Source organism: Triturus cristatus, chromosome 1_1, assembly GCF_964204655.1.
Source record: "Triturus cristatus chromosome 1_1, aTriCri1.1, whole genome shotgun sequence".
Lineage (NCBI taxonomy): Eukaryota > Metazoa > Chordata > Amphibia > Caudata > Salamandridae > Triturus > Triturus cristatus.
Genome location: NC_140579.1, coordinates 678,026,840 through 678,043,118, shown reverse-complemented (window position 1 = coordinate 678,043,118; position 16,279 = coordinate 678,026,840). Strand labels below are relative to the sequence as shown.

The window sequence follows — 16,279 nt, the reverse complement described above, 5'->3', positions numbered from 1 at the left end:
CTAGGCACTTTGACTGGGGTAGGTCTGGAAATGCTTATGAAGGACACCTTTGCACAACTGTTTTCACTTTTCCCTAAAACTGCCTTTGTGTATTCTAACATATGCCAAAGGCAAAAATGGAACTGGTCCAATCAATTTTGTCCGCAGATTGACAAAGCAAGAAAGCACGTCAACAAATCTGTTTCTGCTTTCCTCCGAGACTATGGTATGGGTTCCATTTACCACAACAACTTGCGTTACGACATGCAAGACATTTATAGAGGAGATGGTGTACACTTCACTGATGAAGGGAACAGAGTCTTCCTCTTGAACCTTAGACTCTGCGTCGGTACTTACTTGTAGGTACCACTAAAAAATCAAATAACTTTATAAACACAACGGCTCTTTTTAGAGACCCCTAATATCTAAACACTTAAATCTGATTTTTTTTTTTCTTTTTTTCTTTTTTTTTTTTCTACCGTACGCGTACGGTAAGCTTACCGTAAGCTTACCGTACGCGTACCCCGCGATATTTTTTTAAATTAATAAATGTTTTTTTTGTACTTTGCTGTCCTTCTTTGACCCCCTTTCAAATGTTAGGGGGTCTGTAACTCTCTTCCTTGCCCCCTTTTCAAGTTATCACCCTTTTTTTTCTGAGTGAAACACACAAAATGGCGGCCGCTGCTTCCTGGTTTCGACCGATTCGAATGTTTACTAAGATCTAACAGCCAATCAGAATCGCGCTCGCGCACGTCACCGTACGCGTACGGTAAGCTTACCGTAAGCGCACCGTAAGCTGCCACAGATATATATATTGATTTAAATGCTATTTTCTCAGGAACTACTGAACAGATTTACACCAGACCTACAAAAGGCACTTCCTTGACCTGAGGACTACCTCTCTGCCAAATTTCAAGTAACTCTGTTCAGCCGTTCGGGCTGTAGCTGTGTCTAAAGGTCCTATGGAAAAATGCATGGGAAAAACGCGTTTTGGGACCCCCCTTTTTTCTCATCCCCCGCTTGACGAATCCCCCCCGAGACTTTCAGGGTAGGAGCGGAGCGTAGCGCCCCACCTATTTTGAAAATTTCGCGAGGATTCGTCGACCGGCGCCAAAGTTATTCCAAATAGAATGTTGCGGTTTTCCTATGGAAACAGGGTCCTAACTATAACTACCTACTGGCGACCGCCAGTAGGTAATATATATATGCAGGCAAATCGCTCCTTACGAGACCACGGACCCGTGGAGGGTGGTGTATACCCCGGAAGAGCACCCGGTATTCCAAATTCGTATCCGTCAGTTTCACGATAATACACTCTCAGGCTCCAGAGTAAATGATAAGAGGGACGTTTATTTCCACGCTACGCGTTTCGGCTAAACATAGCCGAAACGCGTAGCGTGGAAATAAACGTCCCTCTTATCATTTACTCTGGAGCCTGAGAGTGTATTATTATCGTGAAACTGACGGATACGAATATATATATATATATATATATATATATATATATATATATATATATATATATATATATATATATACCCTGTTCAGAGGGCCACTAGGCATACAGGGGGGTTGCTGCAGCCAATTCAGATATATACCCTGTTCAGAGGGCCACTAGGCATACAGGGGGGTTGCTGCAGCCAATTCAGGTGGTTGAGGTCTTTTACTCCAGTTGTCACAGGGCCCACCCTAACATGGATCCCACTCAGTTGAGTCAAGCTCCTTCTTCTGCACCTGACTCTCAGTTGGTAACGTAGCACTAGCAGTCAAGGCTCCCTTGAAGGGAAGTGTAGATACAGATAGGTGAATGCTACTCATAACTCAGCATGCATGCAGCGCACACAATAAAATCCATGTGCAGTCAAATAGTATTTTCATTCTGACATGCAAAGGAAAACCGGCATTCAATAAGCAATAACACAGTCCCCCTTGAGGTAGGCACCCTAGTCTCCCCTCCTTCCCCGCCCCCCCCCCCTGTCCTTACGTTCCCATGTAACTGGAGTGCTATTCCACCCCTCACATGTGGCAACATCCAGGGAATGCACACTACTAGACCCTGTTCGTGGGTTTTCCCCATCTTGGCCTCAGTCAATAAGGTGGAGTCACTTAGACTTCAAGTAGGGCTGTGGAAACCAAAGTAAGTATATCTCCCTGGGCCTGGTAGGCCAAGTTCTCAGCTTACCCACTCTCGCAGTACGAACCTTTCCAGCAGTGCAGTGCGGTTGTGGCCTGGATCATCAAAATCGGGCTGCACATGTTCACAAGCAAAGCTCCTGGCAGGCACCGGCTCTCTCTCTCCTGAGCTGCACTCACCAGTGTGATCGGAGTTGCCCTGGATCCTGCCACACGCAGCAAGTCATCTTCTTCCGTGTTCGGCGATGGGGTCATTCTCCTTGTTACGGCGGGGCTTTGACGGCATCTCCTTTGTTCTCGGGCCTCCTCTGATGGAAAGCCTCCCTCGTTTTGGTTGTAGCAGCATGTTGTCTCCTCCGGGGCTGCTCCTGACACACGGGGTCTCAGCAACTTCCCTCCCTCTGGCGACGGCCCGATCGATGCAACACAGTTTCTTAGCAGGCAGCCCCTCTTGGCATACGGGGTCACCAACCTCCACAACGCTGTACATGGGCAGGGGCCGATCGATCTGGCAATGTCCTAGGTACACGGCCACCCCTCCTGGCTGACAGGGTCACCAATCTTTACACTTCGGCCCACGGGCATCGGCCCGATTGGTGCAGCACATTTCTTGGTGCCCGGTTTCCCTCCTGGCATACGGCGTCGCCAAACATCAACGCAGAACACTGGCAATGGCCTGATCGGTTTGGCACACACCGCTCACAGGAGCTCCACACTTCTGGGCTCCCTTCTGGATCTCGCTTTGTCCACCACACTCCTCTCCCTCACAGGCATACGGGTCTTGGCACACAGGCAGGTACTGGTGCTCCAGACAGGTGATCTTGGTTTCCCTGGGTGATGTCCCCTTACCAAGCAAGGAGACCAGCAGGCTAGGTCCCTAGTCCTAGTCACAGGCAGAAGTCTTGCAGAGCTTTCTCTCTTCATGCAGACCGGCTGACTGCTCAGTAGATGACAAACTATGGAGTCTCAGACTTCCCTATTTATAGCTGTTTTCCAGACACAAAATGTGATTCATGGTCTCACCATTTGAGATTTTATACTGGGTTTATGCTTCTTTGATCTCTCCATTTTATCCTTCCTTCTGAAAGATGTCTGTCACAGCAGGCAGAACTCTGAAGCTGATTAACCCACAACAAGATTCATGGAAGTGACCAGAGTTCACACCTGAATGTCAGCCACAGGTATCGGTGCATCAAAGGTTAATCCCAGGCCATCAGCCCTACGCTTTCTGATTCCCTTTTCAGCCTCAACCCCATATTGCTGAGAGGTTTCCAGGCCCTTTCCTTTTGATCTGTCACTGAATCAAGAGCCCCTATCCAGTGCTTGTCCCACCCAGCTGAAGGAATGCAGCAATATACAATTCTGTCAGGGGGGATTTCTCTACTCCTCGTGTTTTTTCCAGCCAAGCCTGGACTTCCCAAAATGTTACCAGAGGTACTCCTTGCAATGTACCTGTACAGTCATTTCTGCACTCAGTTAACATTCACAGAACACTCCACTGTCTAGTATTTTTGTGACCATGTACCATGATACCACCAGCATTTCCACATGCAGCACACTGTTCAATACTACAGTCTCTCTGTACTGCACAAGAGTGTCACTTTAAACTGCCTCTGCCAACAAACTGCACATTTACCATGTGCAAACTGTTACACACTGCAATCTCAATGTAATGTACGTCTTGGCATACTCTCATGCACTTCGCACATGTTTTCACTACGCACTCACTTCTTCATCAACCTTATGTAGGCCAAGGGTGTGCTAAACACACAGCAGCAGAACCTTTAAAAAGGTAGGTGATTGAGTCTGTAGGCTTCACTCGGATCACTCAGGGTAAAAAGGACCAGGTCACTTGTACTGTTTAACTCCTTATGTAGCCTTCCACCACTATGAGGGTGGCGCTTTAAGTGCCCCTCCCTGTCCAACAAGACTGCAATTCAGGAGACCGGCCTATGCCATGGTGCACACGCATGATCTGTGTTTGCCTATGACAGGGAAAATAAATCCGCTTTAGGGATCCATGTACCAGACTTTTCCGTCTAAAAAAACTGTGTGCGCGTCTACACGTGTGTGTGTGTATGTTTGTGTGTGTGTGTATATATATATATATATATGTGTGTATTCCTTTCTCAGCATCTATTCCAGATTGCACCTTCTTGTTTCAGTGTTGATGAAGGCATGCTGTTTGCACAGTTTTGTTTGAATCTATATGGATCGCCTTGGCTGAACAATAATAGTGTGGAAAGATCCCTTCACTGATAAGTCTGAACTTGTATGAAGCACCTTCGAAATTAAAATTTTATAAAGAGTGCAGTTACCTGTGGGTACCTAGCTCTATACTATAAAAAAGCAGCGGAGAGACAGGGATTTATAGCTGAAATAAATGTCTTTTCAAGGTTTTGCAGAAATGCAAGTGACCAGACTCTCCACAAATAGAAAAAGGGAGAGAATTCCCAAGTTGACCATAGACAATTACAAATTCTCGGCCTCGCGTTAGTTTTTGGTGGCATTTTGGAACGTTGACCAACAGCCCCTCTGATGAACAAAGATATGTGATCAGGAGATGTTTGACAAATACATCTGTAAGATAGTTTGATGGACCTGCCCAGTGGATTGCTTTGTGTCAGTTGCAGAGAGCTTTAGTTGTGCACCGTTAGGCCACAGGGAGCCAGTGTTAGTCAAAAATATGCTGGGTTATCCTACCTGATTTTGGCAGACCCAAGGTAAGCCTGACTGCCGTGATCTGTATCAATTGAAGACGCTGAAGCAAATCGGCAGGAAGGCCCAGAAATAAGGGTATTCCAGTAATCCAAGCGACTAGTAATAAGTGCTCAAAAAGGAACACAAAAGAGGAGACCTTTCTCTGCTCTTCAACAGAAAAAAACATGTAGACATAAGTTTGTTAATGTGAGGCCCAAAGCTTAAATTCACATCAAAGGTGACACCCAAGTCACGTTGACTGGCTTCTGGCATCCCATGCATTGACGCCACCAAGTAGGTGACCAAATAGATGGATTTTCATATACCAGGACCTCTGTGTTTAGCCTTGAGTAATTAACATTCATCCAGTGGGCGACTGATGTGAGGCAGCATTTAAATTCGTCTTGGATGGACAAATGACCGCTCTCAAGCCACAAATAATCTGGGTGTCATTTGCGTTTGAATAGAATTGAATCCCAAATTAGGAGGAGAGGTTAGCTAAAGGCATCACATACTTGTTGGAACAAAGTTGGGCTTAATAACGAGCCCTGTAGAAAGCCACAACTCTGATAACAAGGAATAGATTGGAAAGGACGAAGATGAACTGCTGCTGCCTGCTTTGACAACAAAAGCTTCCAACCATCCCAGAACCTTTCAAAGTACACCCACTGCACCTAGTCTTTGAAGGAGGATATTATGTGAGGCCATTTCGAAGGCCGCTGATACATTAAGGAGGAAAAGGGCCATTTAGCCCCCATTATTCAAGAGCATTCTGATGTCCTTAAATGTGGCCATCATCACAGTCTGTGTACTAACACCAGGGCAAAAGCCAGATTGGAATCCATTGTGCCCCACGCTCTCTTCAATGTGTCGTGAAAGAAGTGTAATAACATGAGACACCATACATTTTGCCATAGCAGGCAAAGAGGGATCAGGCAATAATTGGCCATGGTTTGAATATCTATGGTAAGCTTCTTTTATAGAGGCATAACAACTGCAGATTTACAAAAGTCTGCAACTTGGCCTGACCTCATAGTGCTTAGTAGCTGACATACTAACTTCTGTAATTGGACAAATCTTAGATCAAGGTGCTAAAGTGGAAGCAAGAGGGCTAGGGAGGGGAAGAGGATTAATTGATAGTCTCAGTATTATTAGAAGAGAAGGATGCAATAAGACGCTCAAGCTTCTCCTTGAAATTCAAAGCAGAATGTTTGAGATGCCGTACCCACTGTGGAGATGGTTTCTGGGTGAACCAACATTTTATAGATTAAAAACATCACCTTTGGAGGGTGTTTCACTATAAGGATAGTTTGCTGGTAATAATTTGTGTGCACCTCTTTAATAACTACTTTATAATGTTTGAGCGCCTGTTTATAAGTCTGCTTCTTTTTGGTATCATAATTGTATCGCCATAGCCTCTCTAGTTGCTTGCATTACCTTTTGGCCAAAGTCAGTTCAGCCTTATACCCTGGCGCGGACAAAGTGGAGCGGTAAGATATGCTGGGGCATATTCCAAATTACTAAATTTGTGTAACTCTGAGGCAGCCTTATTTGAATCGACTTCAGCGTGCAAATTAAAGTCTTTCGGCAAATTGATATTGCTAGTCTTAAGATGGGCCACAGCCATGGCTTCTTGAATAGAAGCTATGAAACTACCCCTTGATCCCACAGGTTTATATATAAGCATTAGCTTGATTTGATTCCTTAGAATTTGGTTGACTATTTAGGGGTAGAAACTCGGTGTATATTAGTTTGTTCACTGCCCAAGGTGAAGCAACCAATTCATTTATTTTATTTTTATAAATCACTAGGTTACCTCCCCAATGCCAGCCTACACAATGTGCCGGCATTTATCTGAGGATGTGTATTTAATATTTTACAAACCTATTTTAGTGCTGTGAAATACTAACATAGTTTTTTTCTTTTTTTGTTTTTTTAAATAGGTAACCCCGAACTGTCGTGTTGCCCTGAGGAATGACAGTTACACACTTCACAAAATTCTTCCAAATAAAGTGGATCCTCTGGTGTCCTTGATGATGGTTGAAAAGGTTCCAGACTCAACTTATGAAATGATTGGTGGTCTAGACAAGCAAATAAAAGAAATCAAGGAAGTAATTGAACTTCCTGTCAAGCACCCTGAACTCTTTGAAGCATTGGGAATCGCTCAACCAAAGGTACTCATGCTAAATTACCATATTTATCATTGTTTTACTTAAAATACCATATTGGAGGGAAAGATCTAAATATGGTGTTGTACTAAATCTAGGTGGTATCTTTAAAATACTAATTAGGGTCATCAGTGCTTAGATGTAATCCATTATATATAGTTGAGCAAAAGTATCAAGGTTTCAAAGGAAAAGGTAATTAGAGTTCCAGGCATGTGTGCTGTAGATACACATGCTTTGCATACTCCTGCCATCTAGTGTTGGGTCGGATATTTGCAAGTTGTTTTTTTCGAAGAAGTCTTTTGCAGCGTGAATCTTTCTGGATTCACTATGCTGGTGGTTGGGTCCGGATTCGTAGTCTTTCCTTTATTATTTTTTTTTTGTAGCCCAGGTGGGCGTCAACGTCCCACCATTTGGTGCACCTCTCGTGACGTCGTCGTGCTTCCTGCGGAAGTCCCACCTTTGGGGCGCCATTTTCAGATTCTTTTTTCCGCCGTTGGGTCTGGATCGTCATCGAGAAGCTCCAGGATTTCAATCGAAGGAAGAAGGAGAAAACACGAGTTTCGTCGAAGAAAGAACTACTGATCACACAGAGAGGAATAACTTACATCCGGGACGCGAAGAAGGAAGAGTTTTCACGAATTTTCTTCGACGCCCTTGGAGAATGCGCACTCAGAGGCTCTGAGCGCAATGGACAAGACACCATTCAAATTCTGCCCTAACTGCCACCACAAGTTCGCTTAGAAGGACCAGCATCCGGTCTGCAACCTTTGCCTACCGATCGACCACCCGAGCAAGGACTGCAACGCCTGTTCAGCTTTCGTGCCGAAGACGCTCCGGGTGAGAGAACGCCAGAGAAGAGCCAACTTCAGCATGGAAGGCAAGGGTAAGGCCCCGTCGCTTTACGATCTGGGCCTCTCCACCGACGATGAGGACAACATCCCCGAGGGACCTGAAAGCTTCACGGTCGTAGAGACCGACAAGAAAACACCTGACGAGGTAACAGAATCGTCGAGTTCAAAACACCCGAAAGGGCCTCGAAAACCTGAGAGTGACTCTCGAAAATATGAGTCAAAGTCCTCAAAAGGAGCACCGGCACCGAAAATTTCGACGACCAAGGGTGGATCCATGGACAAAAGGCCGAGCGGATCCTGCGAAAAGGACTCCCTGGTGCCGAAAGACGCCGAAAGGCAGAGTTCGTCGAAGATAGCCCACGAAGCGGGGCGTTTGACGCAGAAAGACCAGCCAGCGTCGACGCAAGCTCCGTCAAAGACCTGCGGTCGACATCGAAAGCATCTCCAAGATGGAGAAAAAGAAGAGAAGGCTCGAGGCGGAGATGGAGAGCATCCTTCAGAGGAAGAAGGAGTTCGACGCCAAAATGAAACAATTCAGAATTCCAACGACTCTGTCGACGGATGTCGTCGAGATCGAGGAACAGGACGAATTTGACGCCGAAGGGCTGCCGAGAGATCCTGAGGAGGAGGAAGAAGGCCCCTACTATGAAGGCGAAGACGACCAGCAGTCGTTCTACGGCTCGGCGCCATCAACCACTCACGAGCTGGAATGGCAAGACATCGACGCCGAAAATCCCGAAGAGCCCGTGGACACGTATCCTTCGAGGCCTTCGCCACCCGACAACATCGGGGTGTACAATATGGTCGTCAGGAGTGCTGCAGCAGCCTTTGGGGTAAAACTGGACGAGGAGAAACCGAAAGCTGATTTCCTTCTCGAGACTCTGCTCCCCATTCAGACGAGGAGCCAGTTCCTTCCCATGCTCCAAAGTGTAATGAACCAAGGAAAGGAGGCCTTTAAGGAACCAGCAACATGCCGGTCCATCACGCCCAGGACGGAGAAGAAGTACAAGCACTCCTCCCTGGACCTGCCTTACATCAAGGGAGCGGTCACGGTCGACTCCATCGCTTCCACGGCCAGGAGAAGGGCCAACGGGCCAGCGACCTCGGGGCCACCCCCCGATAAGGAAAGCAGGAGGATGGACCTCACTGGGAGGAAGGTCGAAAGGAACGCCGCAATCCACTGGCGCATGGCGAACTCCAATGCGCTTCTCAATCGACACAAGTACCAGCACTGGGACGAGATGGGGGAACTAGTCAAACACCTCCCTGAAGAGTACCGCCAAAGAGCCTCCCACCTTGTGGAAGAAGGTAAAAATATAGCCAACTCATGCATTAAGACTGAATTGGACGGGGCGGAAACTTCAAGCAGACTGATGGCAATAGGGATCACCGAACGAAGACAGGCCTGGCTGAGAATCTCTGGATTAAAACAGGAGGTGCAGAGCAACATACTAAACACTCCTTTCAACGGGGAAACGCTATTCGGGGCAACAGTGGACGAAAAGCTCACCCAGCTGAAGAAAGAGAACGAGACGGCGAGGTCCATGGGGGCCCTACAGTTCAGGGGGATGAGAAGAGGCACTCCAAGTAGGAGACCCTACGGTAGAGGAGGTAACCAGCAGGGAGCGTCGCACCAGACGTTCCAGCAAGGACAGCAGGGTGACAGTCACAGCCAGAAAGGTCAGCAAAAGCAAAACTGGCAGTACCAGCCTCGGGGCCAGTCCTTTCGCGGGAGGAGAAACGGACGTGGCCAAAGGAGACGAGGGGGTGACCAACCCTCATCTAAGTAACTCGGCACGCATGGGGATGCTCACCCCCAACATACCCCCAGGGGTGAGGCGCAATGCAAAAACAACGGGGGGGGGGGATAAGACCCGATCGCCTACGAGCATCCAACACCGGTAGGCGGAAGACTGGGACTCTACCTACAGGAATGGCAACGTATAACCACAGACAAGTGGATACTGAACGTCATGCAACACGGTTACTGCGTGGACTTGGAGGAAACGCCTCCAAACAGAAAACCAAAAAGAAGGCAACGCTCAGGTCAAGAGCTTGCTCAACTCAGAGAGGAAACACTGAAGCTGCTCGAAAAGAGAGCCATCGAGCCAGTGCCTTACAAGGAAAGGAACAAAGGGGTCTACTCGAACTACTTCGTGGTACCGAAAGTAGACGGAAATCTCAGACCTATCCTGGACCTGCGATACCTAAACAAATTCATCAGAACACAGAAGTTCAAAATGACATCACTACAGGAGGTGCTGCCCCAAATAAGGGACGGAGACTTCATGTCCACCGTGGATCTCAAAGATGCCTACCTGCACATCCCAATAAACAGAAGGCACAAAAGTCTTTTAAGATTCAGCATCAACCAGGATCATTACCAATTCACGACCCTGGCCTTCGGCCTGAAATCAGCACCAAGGGTATTCACGAAATGCCTGTCGGCAGTCGCAGCATACCTACGAAGGAAGGGGATTCATGTGTACCCTTACCTAGACGACTGGCTGATCAAAGCAAACACCCACGAGAAGTGCGAGAAACACGCAGCACGGGTGACAAAGACACTGACGAACCTGGGGTTCTCGATACACTGGGGGAAGTCATCAATGAAGCCAGAACAGGTGAAGATTTTCCTGGGAGCAAAGATCAACACATAAACAGAACGGTTGGACCAGTGACAGGAGAGCAGCAGCCCTACTGAAGGAGACGCGCCTCTACCAGAAGGGGCAAGTTCTGACAGTGAGAACAGTGAGCAAGATCATGGGGATGATGGTGTCATGTATCCACCTGGTCCCAAATGTACGACTTCACATGAGACCATTCCAAGAATGGCTACAACAGCAATGGTCACAAGCGAGCGGAAGTTGGGAAGATCTAGTGGTGGTTACGCACGCAGTGCAGGAAGAGATAACTTGGTGGAACAGGGACAACATAACTACAGGAAAAAGCCTGGCACCACCAAACCCAACTGTGACCATCACCACGGACGCATCTCAAGGGGGATGGGGAGCACACATGGACAAACTCGGAGTGAGGGGTCTGTGGGCTCCGGCAGATGCGGTCAGACATATCAATTACCTGGAATTGAAGACTGTCCTGCTAGCCCTGAAGGCATTCCAGAAGCACCTGTACAACCAGAGAGTGTTGATTCAAACGGACAACACCACAACCATGTTTTATATCAACAAACAGGGTGGGACACAGTCGTTCCCCCTTTCCACTCTGGATTTGGAGATGGGCCATACCTCTCAAGATAGACCTGCTGGCAATCCACCTACCAGGGAAGGACAATGTGGAGGCAGACTGGCTAAGCAGGCAGACCTCGGCTTCACACGAGTGGGAGCTCAATGGGCACGAAACGCAGAAGCTTTTCCAGAAATGGGGAACTCCCACAATAGACCTGTTTGCAACACGCCAGAATACAAAATGCCAAAGCTTCGCGTCCAGGCAACCAGATCAGCAATCCCAAGGGAATGCCCTATGGATAAGCTGGTCAAGGACATTTGCCTACGCTTTTCCGCCGATACCACTGTTACACAGGGTGCTCGACAAGTGCAGAACCAGCAACATGACACTGATCCTGGTGGCACCACAGTGGGCAAGGCAGACTTGGTTCTCCCAAATTCTAGAAATGGCTCAAGGCAATCCCCACAAATTCACGAGAAGAAAGGACCTGCTATCCATGCAGAACGGAGAGGTTCTACATCCAGAACCAGAGAGCCTCAGCCTGGCGGCATGGCTCCTGAAGACTTAGTTTGCTGACCTTAGATTGCCTCCAAGCACTATGCGAGTGCTGCGAGAGGCAAGGAGACCAACTACACGCAAATGCTATAGTGCGAAATGGAAAAGATTTACAATATGGTGCAGGAAAAATGGGCTGCAAAATAAAATGACAAAGGACTCAACAGTGCTGAGATACCTCACGCACCTTCTGAAAAGTAACCTATGCTCGACCTCCCTAAGGGTACACCTAGCGGCGATAGTAGCCTACACAAGAGGGGAGAAAGGTGGAAGTTTCTTTACGTCGCAGGTAGTAAAGAGATTCATGGAAGGAGCGAAAAGAATCGCGCCACCTAAGAGGTTGCCGCCGCTGGCATGGAACCTCAACGTGGTCCTAACGGAGCTTATGAAGGCACCGTTTGAACCCATCCACAAGGCCTCAATGCAAATGTTGACTGTAGGAGAGTAGGGTCTGCAATCCTATAATCACCCAGATTTTTTGCTTTTGCTTCATTGGTTTACGACTTTCTCCGGCTGTGGGCCTGCCAATCAGACCCACAGCCTAGCTGTTCTCTCTCGAAATTAACACACCTGTACGTTAGGTGCATCCACTAATTGGAACTGGGCCGCCTTGTCAGTCCCTGTCTCAGCATACCACAGGTATCCAGGGCATCAGTGTACCCAGGGCCTACCAGGGGCTGAAGCATGTATTATGCCACCCCTGGAATGGCCGCCCAAATCTGACACAACTGGCTGCACGACAGCTGGGGCCACGTGGTGTAATCACCCGTTGCTGTAGGTGTAGTATTCCTACACCTAAACCCTAAAATGGACACATGGATTCCTATCAGTCACTCCTATAGCAGGCCTTATCAATCCTGAAGGCAGAGTGCAGGGGATCATGTGGGACGGTGCTCTGGCGCGAGCTGAGCCCGTCGACGGCTTGCGGAACCAAGTCCTAATAGCCGTTCCATGGTGACGCGGGCCAACTACTTTTAATGCAATTGCTAACTTTGGCCTCACCTCACCTATACATGTCGAGTAAGGTGTCATACGAATGGGAATACGAACCCCTCGCCAGTCCTGGTGACGGGGTTAGCATTCCCCCCTTTTAGAGGGACACGACATGGAAGTAACCTTGAACCCCGGTTAAAGTTGACTCAAGCCTCAGCATCACAAAATGGATGCTGCCACCAGACACAAGTCTGACCTCCTGCTGCTGGGGGACCTTCCAGCAAGGGGAGCTTGGACAAAGGGTTTCCTGTCGAGGGCGGTGTTAGCACCGTCCCAGACAGGGTTTGTGTATCCCAGGTAGGCAGGGCTGAAAGGAAGGTGATTGCAAGTGGCACCCCGGTGCTCACTGTGCATAGCCCGGCTCAAACCAGTTTCGGGGGCACACCAGCCCCTGAGCTGGCGCGAAGCCGGACAAAGGTTAGGGGTGTAACCACCCCCCTCCTGGCTCCACCCATAGGTAGAACCTAGTCACGGGCCAGCCCCTTTTCTTAGAATAAAGGTAGGAGCGAGTCCCCTTCCCAAATTGGATAATCAGATAATCGGATAACTCCGAACCACTTTCCACGAAAGGAACTCTTGACTATTTCTGAAGACTCTTCCTTGTGGCTAAGGAGTAGCCACCCTGCACCAGCAGGCACCACCTAAGCGCTTGCGGTTTGCTGTAAGTCTCTCCTACGGATCAAGACTGCCCAGCTCGACGAGACCCGAGTACCCTGCCATCTCTGACCTTTTACCTACCTCATCAGCCCAGCTGAGAGACGTAGGTGTGACGAGACCTGTGGGACCGGCTATCTTCAGAACCTGCACGACGCTTATCTAGCACGCCCACCGAGGGACCCTCGAGTGAGTGCACCTAGGGTTTGAGAAGCCCTAAACCCTGAGCAGCTCCAGCATCGAAGTCTGCCTCCCCAGCATCCCCGAGATCTGCGTGGGGGCCCTTCCGCTCCTTGTTGTTCACCGCGTTGTTCGACCACTTGCCGACCGGCTTGTGGCCCTCTTCACGACGCACCACGATTGTTTCATCACTAGTCTGGTTGCTCCAGACTGGCTCTTGCTCCCCTTCAACAGAGGAGTACCACGGACCCTCCTGGTCCACCCCCGACGCCATCTTGACTCCCCCCCCCCCCCTTGGGTTGCCACTGCCAAGATCCGCTGCCCCTGCCTGGGCCCAGCATCATCGACAGCAGACACCTTCGTGGGACAGCTCGCCCTCCATCCTGGTCGCCGCCGCGCCTCCTGGCCCGAAGAACAGCCGAGTCCGACGTCACCCACTCACCTGGTCGAGGTGACTTCAGCCGGTACCCTCCTGGTACCCACACGATCGCTGGCTAGCGGTTGAGAACTGAGTCCCCTCTGCTTTCAGGTTTCCTTCATCACCGATCCAGGCGTGGATCGCTCTGAACATCGTCACTGGTCGCCTGCCAGCAACTGCTTCTTTCAGGCTCCTGAGACTACACGAGGACTCCCGACATCTTGCCGAACTTCACGCAGCCGCAGCCTCCGGGCTAGGTAAGTCGAGCATCTCGGTGCTCCATCGCAGGTTCGCTCTACAAGTGTCCAGTTCCTTTTTCGTTTAGTCCCACTGATCGGATCACTCCGGAATCAGTACCTCCAGACTCTAACCATTCGCATTTCACTGTTAGTATAGATGGTTTCTCGTGCCCCTCGGGCATTTGTGTAAATTGTGCAACTGAAGTATTTTCCTAAGAGTTTTGTAGTGTGCTTAGCTCCCTGACTCGTAAGGAGCCAGGGTAGTCTTGTTATAAATAAATATCCTTTTATTTTCATAACAACTTGTGTGGTGTCCCTTCACTTGGTGTTCAAGGGGTATATGTGATGGTAAACAGCTGGCTTAACACGCCCTCTAGAGTTTAGCCTAAAGACTGCTCGTATCCACGCTACTAGGATAGCTGGTCTAAAAGGTTGACTTACAACCAATCATCAATAAGGGTCGTTTGGAATGATACACAGTGATCACTAGAATAGTGAGCACTACATATCAGGCCAACTTCTCACATTGACTATGAAAATGGCATTTCTGGTAGCCATAACCTCGCTACGTAGGGTGAGCGAGCTGCAAGCATGAACGCTACAAGAGCCCTACATACAGATACACAAGGATAGGGTTGTCCTGAGAACGGACCCGCACTTCGTGCCTAAAGTCGTGTCAGCGTTCCATATGAACCAGAGTATTCAGATACCGAGTTTCTTTCAAAACCCAACTACGAACGCAGAAAAGGCTCTACACACTCTAGACGCTAGAAGAGCGGTGATGCACTACATTGAGAGGACCAAGGAGCACAGAAAAATTAAGCAGCTCTTTGTGTCCTTTGCAACGAGTTTCATGGGTAGACCAGTGACAGAGGGCACCATTGCTATATGGATTGCACTGACTATACAGTTTTGCCACAAACAGGCATGACAGGAGCTAACGGAGGGGCCTCAAGCTCACTCCACAAGGAAGAAGGGGGTAACCATTGCCTTTCTGGCAAACACGCCCATTCAGGACATATGCCTGGCGGCAACATGGGCTTCGGTGCACACGTTCACCAAGCACTACTGCGTGGACATACAGATGAACAAGGAAGCACAAGTAGGACAGAAGGTGCTTCAACACATATTTAATGACCAACGCTCATCTACCACCCAGCCGCCACAAAGATAACAAACCGCTACAAAGTCTATGCACAGCATAGTGAATCCAGAAAGATTCACGCTGCAAAACGATTAGTTTCTTACCTGTCGGTGTAGTTTTGCAGCTTGAAGATCTTTCTGGATTCACTAGCGAACCCACCCACCTCCGCAAGGAAGATGAGGCTGGAGGAAGAGGGGGGAAAACAAAGAAGAACAGAAGGAATGAAATACTACAGAAAAGTGGACATATAATTTAATCATTCGCCTAGGGTTTAAAAAAAAAAAAAACGAGAGGAAAAAAGAACACGAAGATGGCGCCCCAAAGGTGGGACTTCCGCAGGAAGCACGACGACGTCACGAGAGGTGCACCAAATGGTGGGACGTCGACGCCCACCTGGGCTACAAAAAAAACAAAAAAAAAACAAAGGAAAGACTACGATCCGGACCCAACCACCAGATCGCGGAATAATGCACAGCATAGTGAATCCAGAAAGATCTTCAAGCTGCAAAACTACACCGACAGGTAAGAAACTAATCGTTTCCAGTCACGAGATAAGGTTACTCCTTCTTTCCGTGATGGTGCGCATGGGCATCGACTCCATTGTTAGTTTTTGTCCGCCATCGGGTCCGGACGTGTATTGCTGTGCTCCGGTTCGAAACCGTTCTTCGGGTTCCCCTCGGTGCGCAATCCATTCTACCCTAGACAGTATTGTTTTGTACGCGTTTCCACACTTCTCTGCGTATTGTTTCGGGCAACACATCCTTTACTTTCCATCAAACTTCGTGGGCAGCCTTCGAGCCTTACCGCGTCGGTCCAGCCACAGGGGCACTCCAGTCTCCATCAAATAGAGGCTCATTTCACCGCTCCTTTAATCAAGCAGGGTCTAAAACCATATCCTCAGACCCAAATGCTTCCCATTACAAAGGCAGCACCAAATGCTCTTCCTTTAGAGGTTTCTATAGAGGATGGTATAGAGGAAACCACTCCAAAGGTAGGGGTAAAGGTGCCACACCCCTTTCCCCAATAAACATTGACTTGACAACACTTCCCCCGATTAATTAACACCTGTTTGGGGA

General features: G+C 48.6%; 1 protein-coding gene across 2 annotated transcripts in view; it reads left to right on the top strand.

Annotated features, from left to right (window-relative positions):
- Positions 1-16,279, top strand: part of PSMC5 (proteasome 26S subunit, ATPase 5) — a 321,232-nt gene that overhangs the window by 138,607 nt on the left and 166,346 nt on the right. For both annotated transcript variants that reach the window (XM_085647065.1, XM_085647066.1), the window contains one exon: positions 6,756-6,986. In XM_085647065.1, the coding sequence (XP_085503191.1) occupies positions 6,756-6,986 (231 nt within the window). The remainder of the gene's footprint in view (positions 1-6,755; positions 6,987-16,279) is intronic.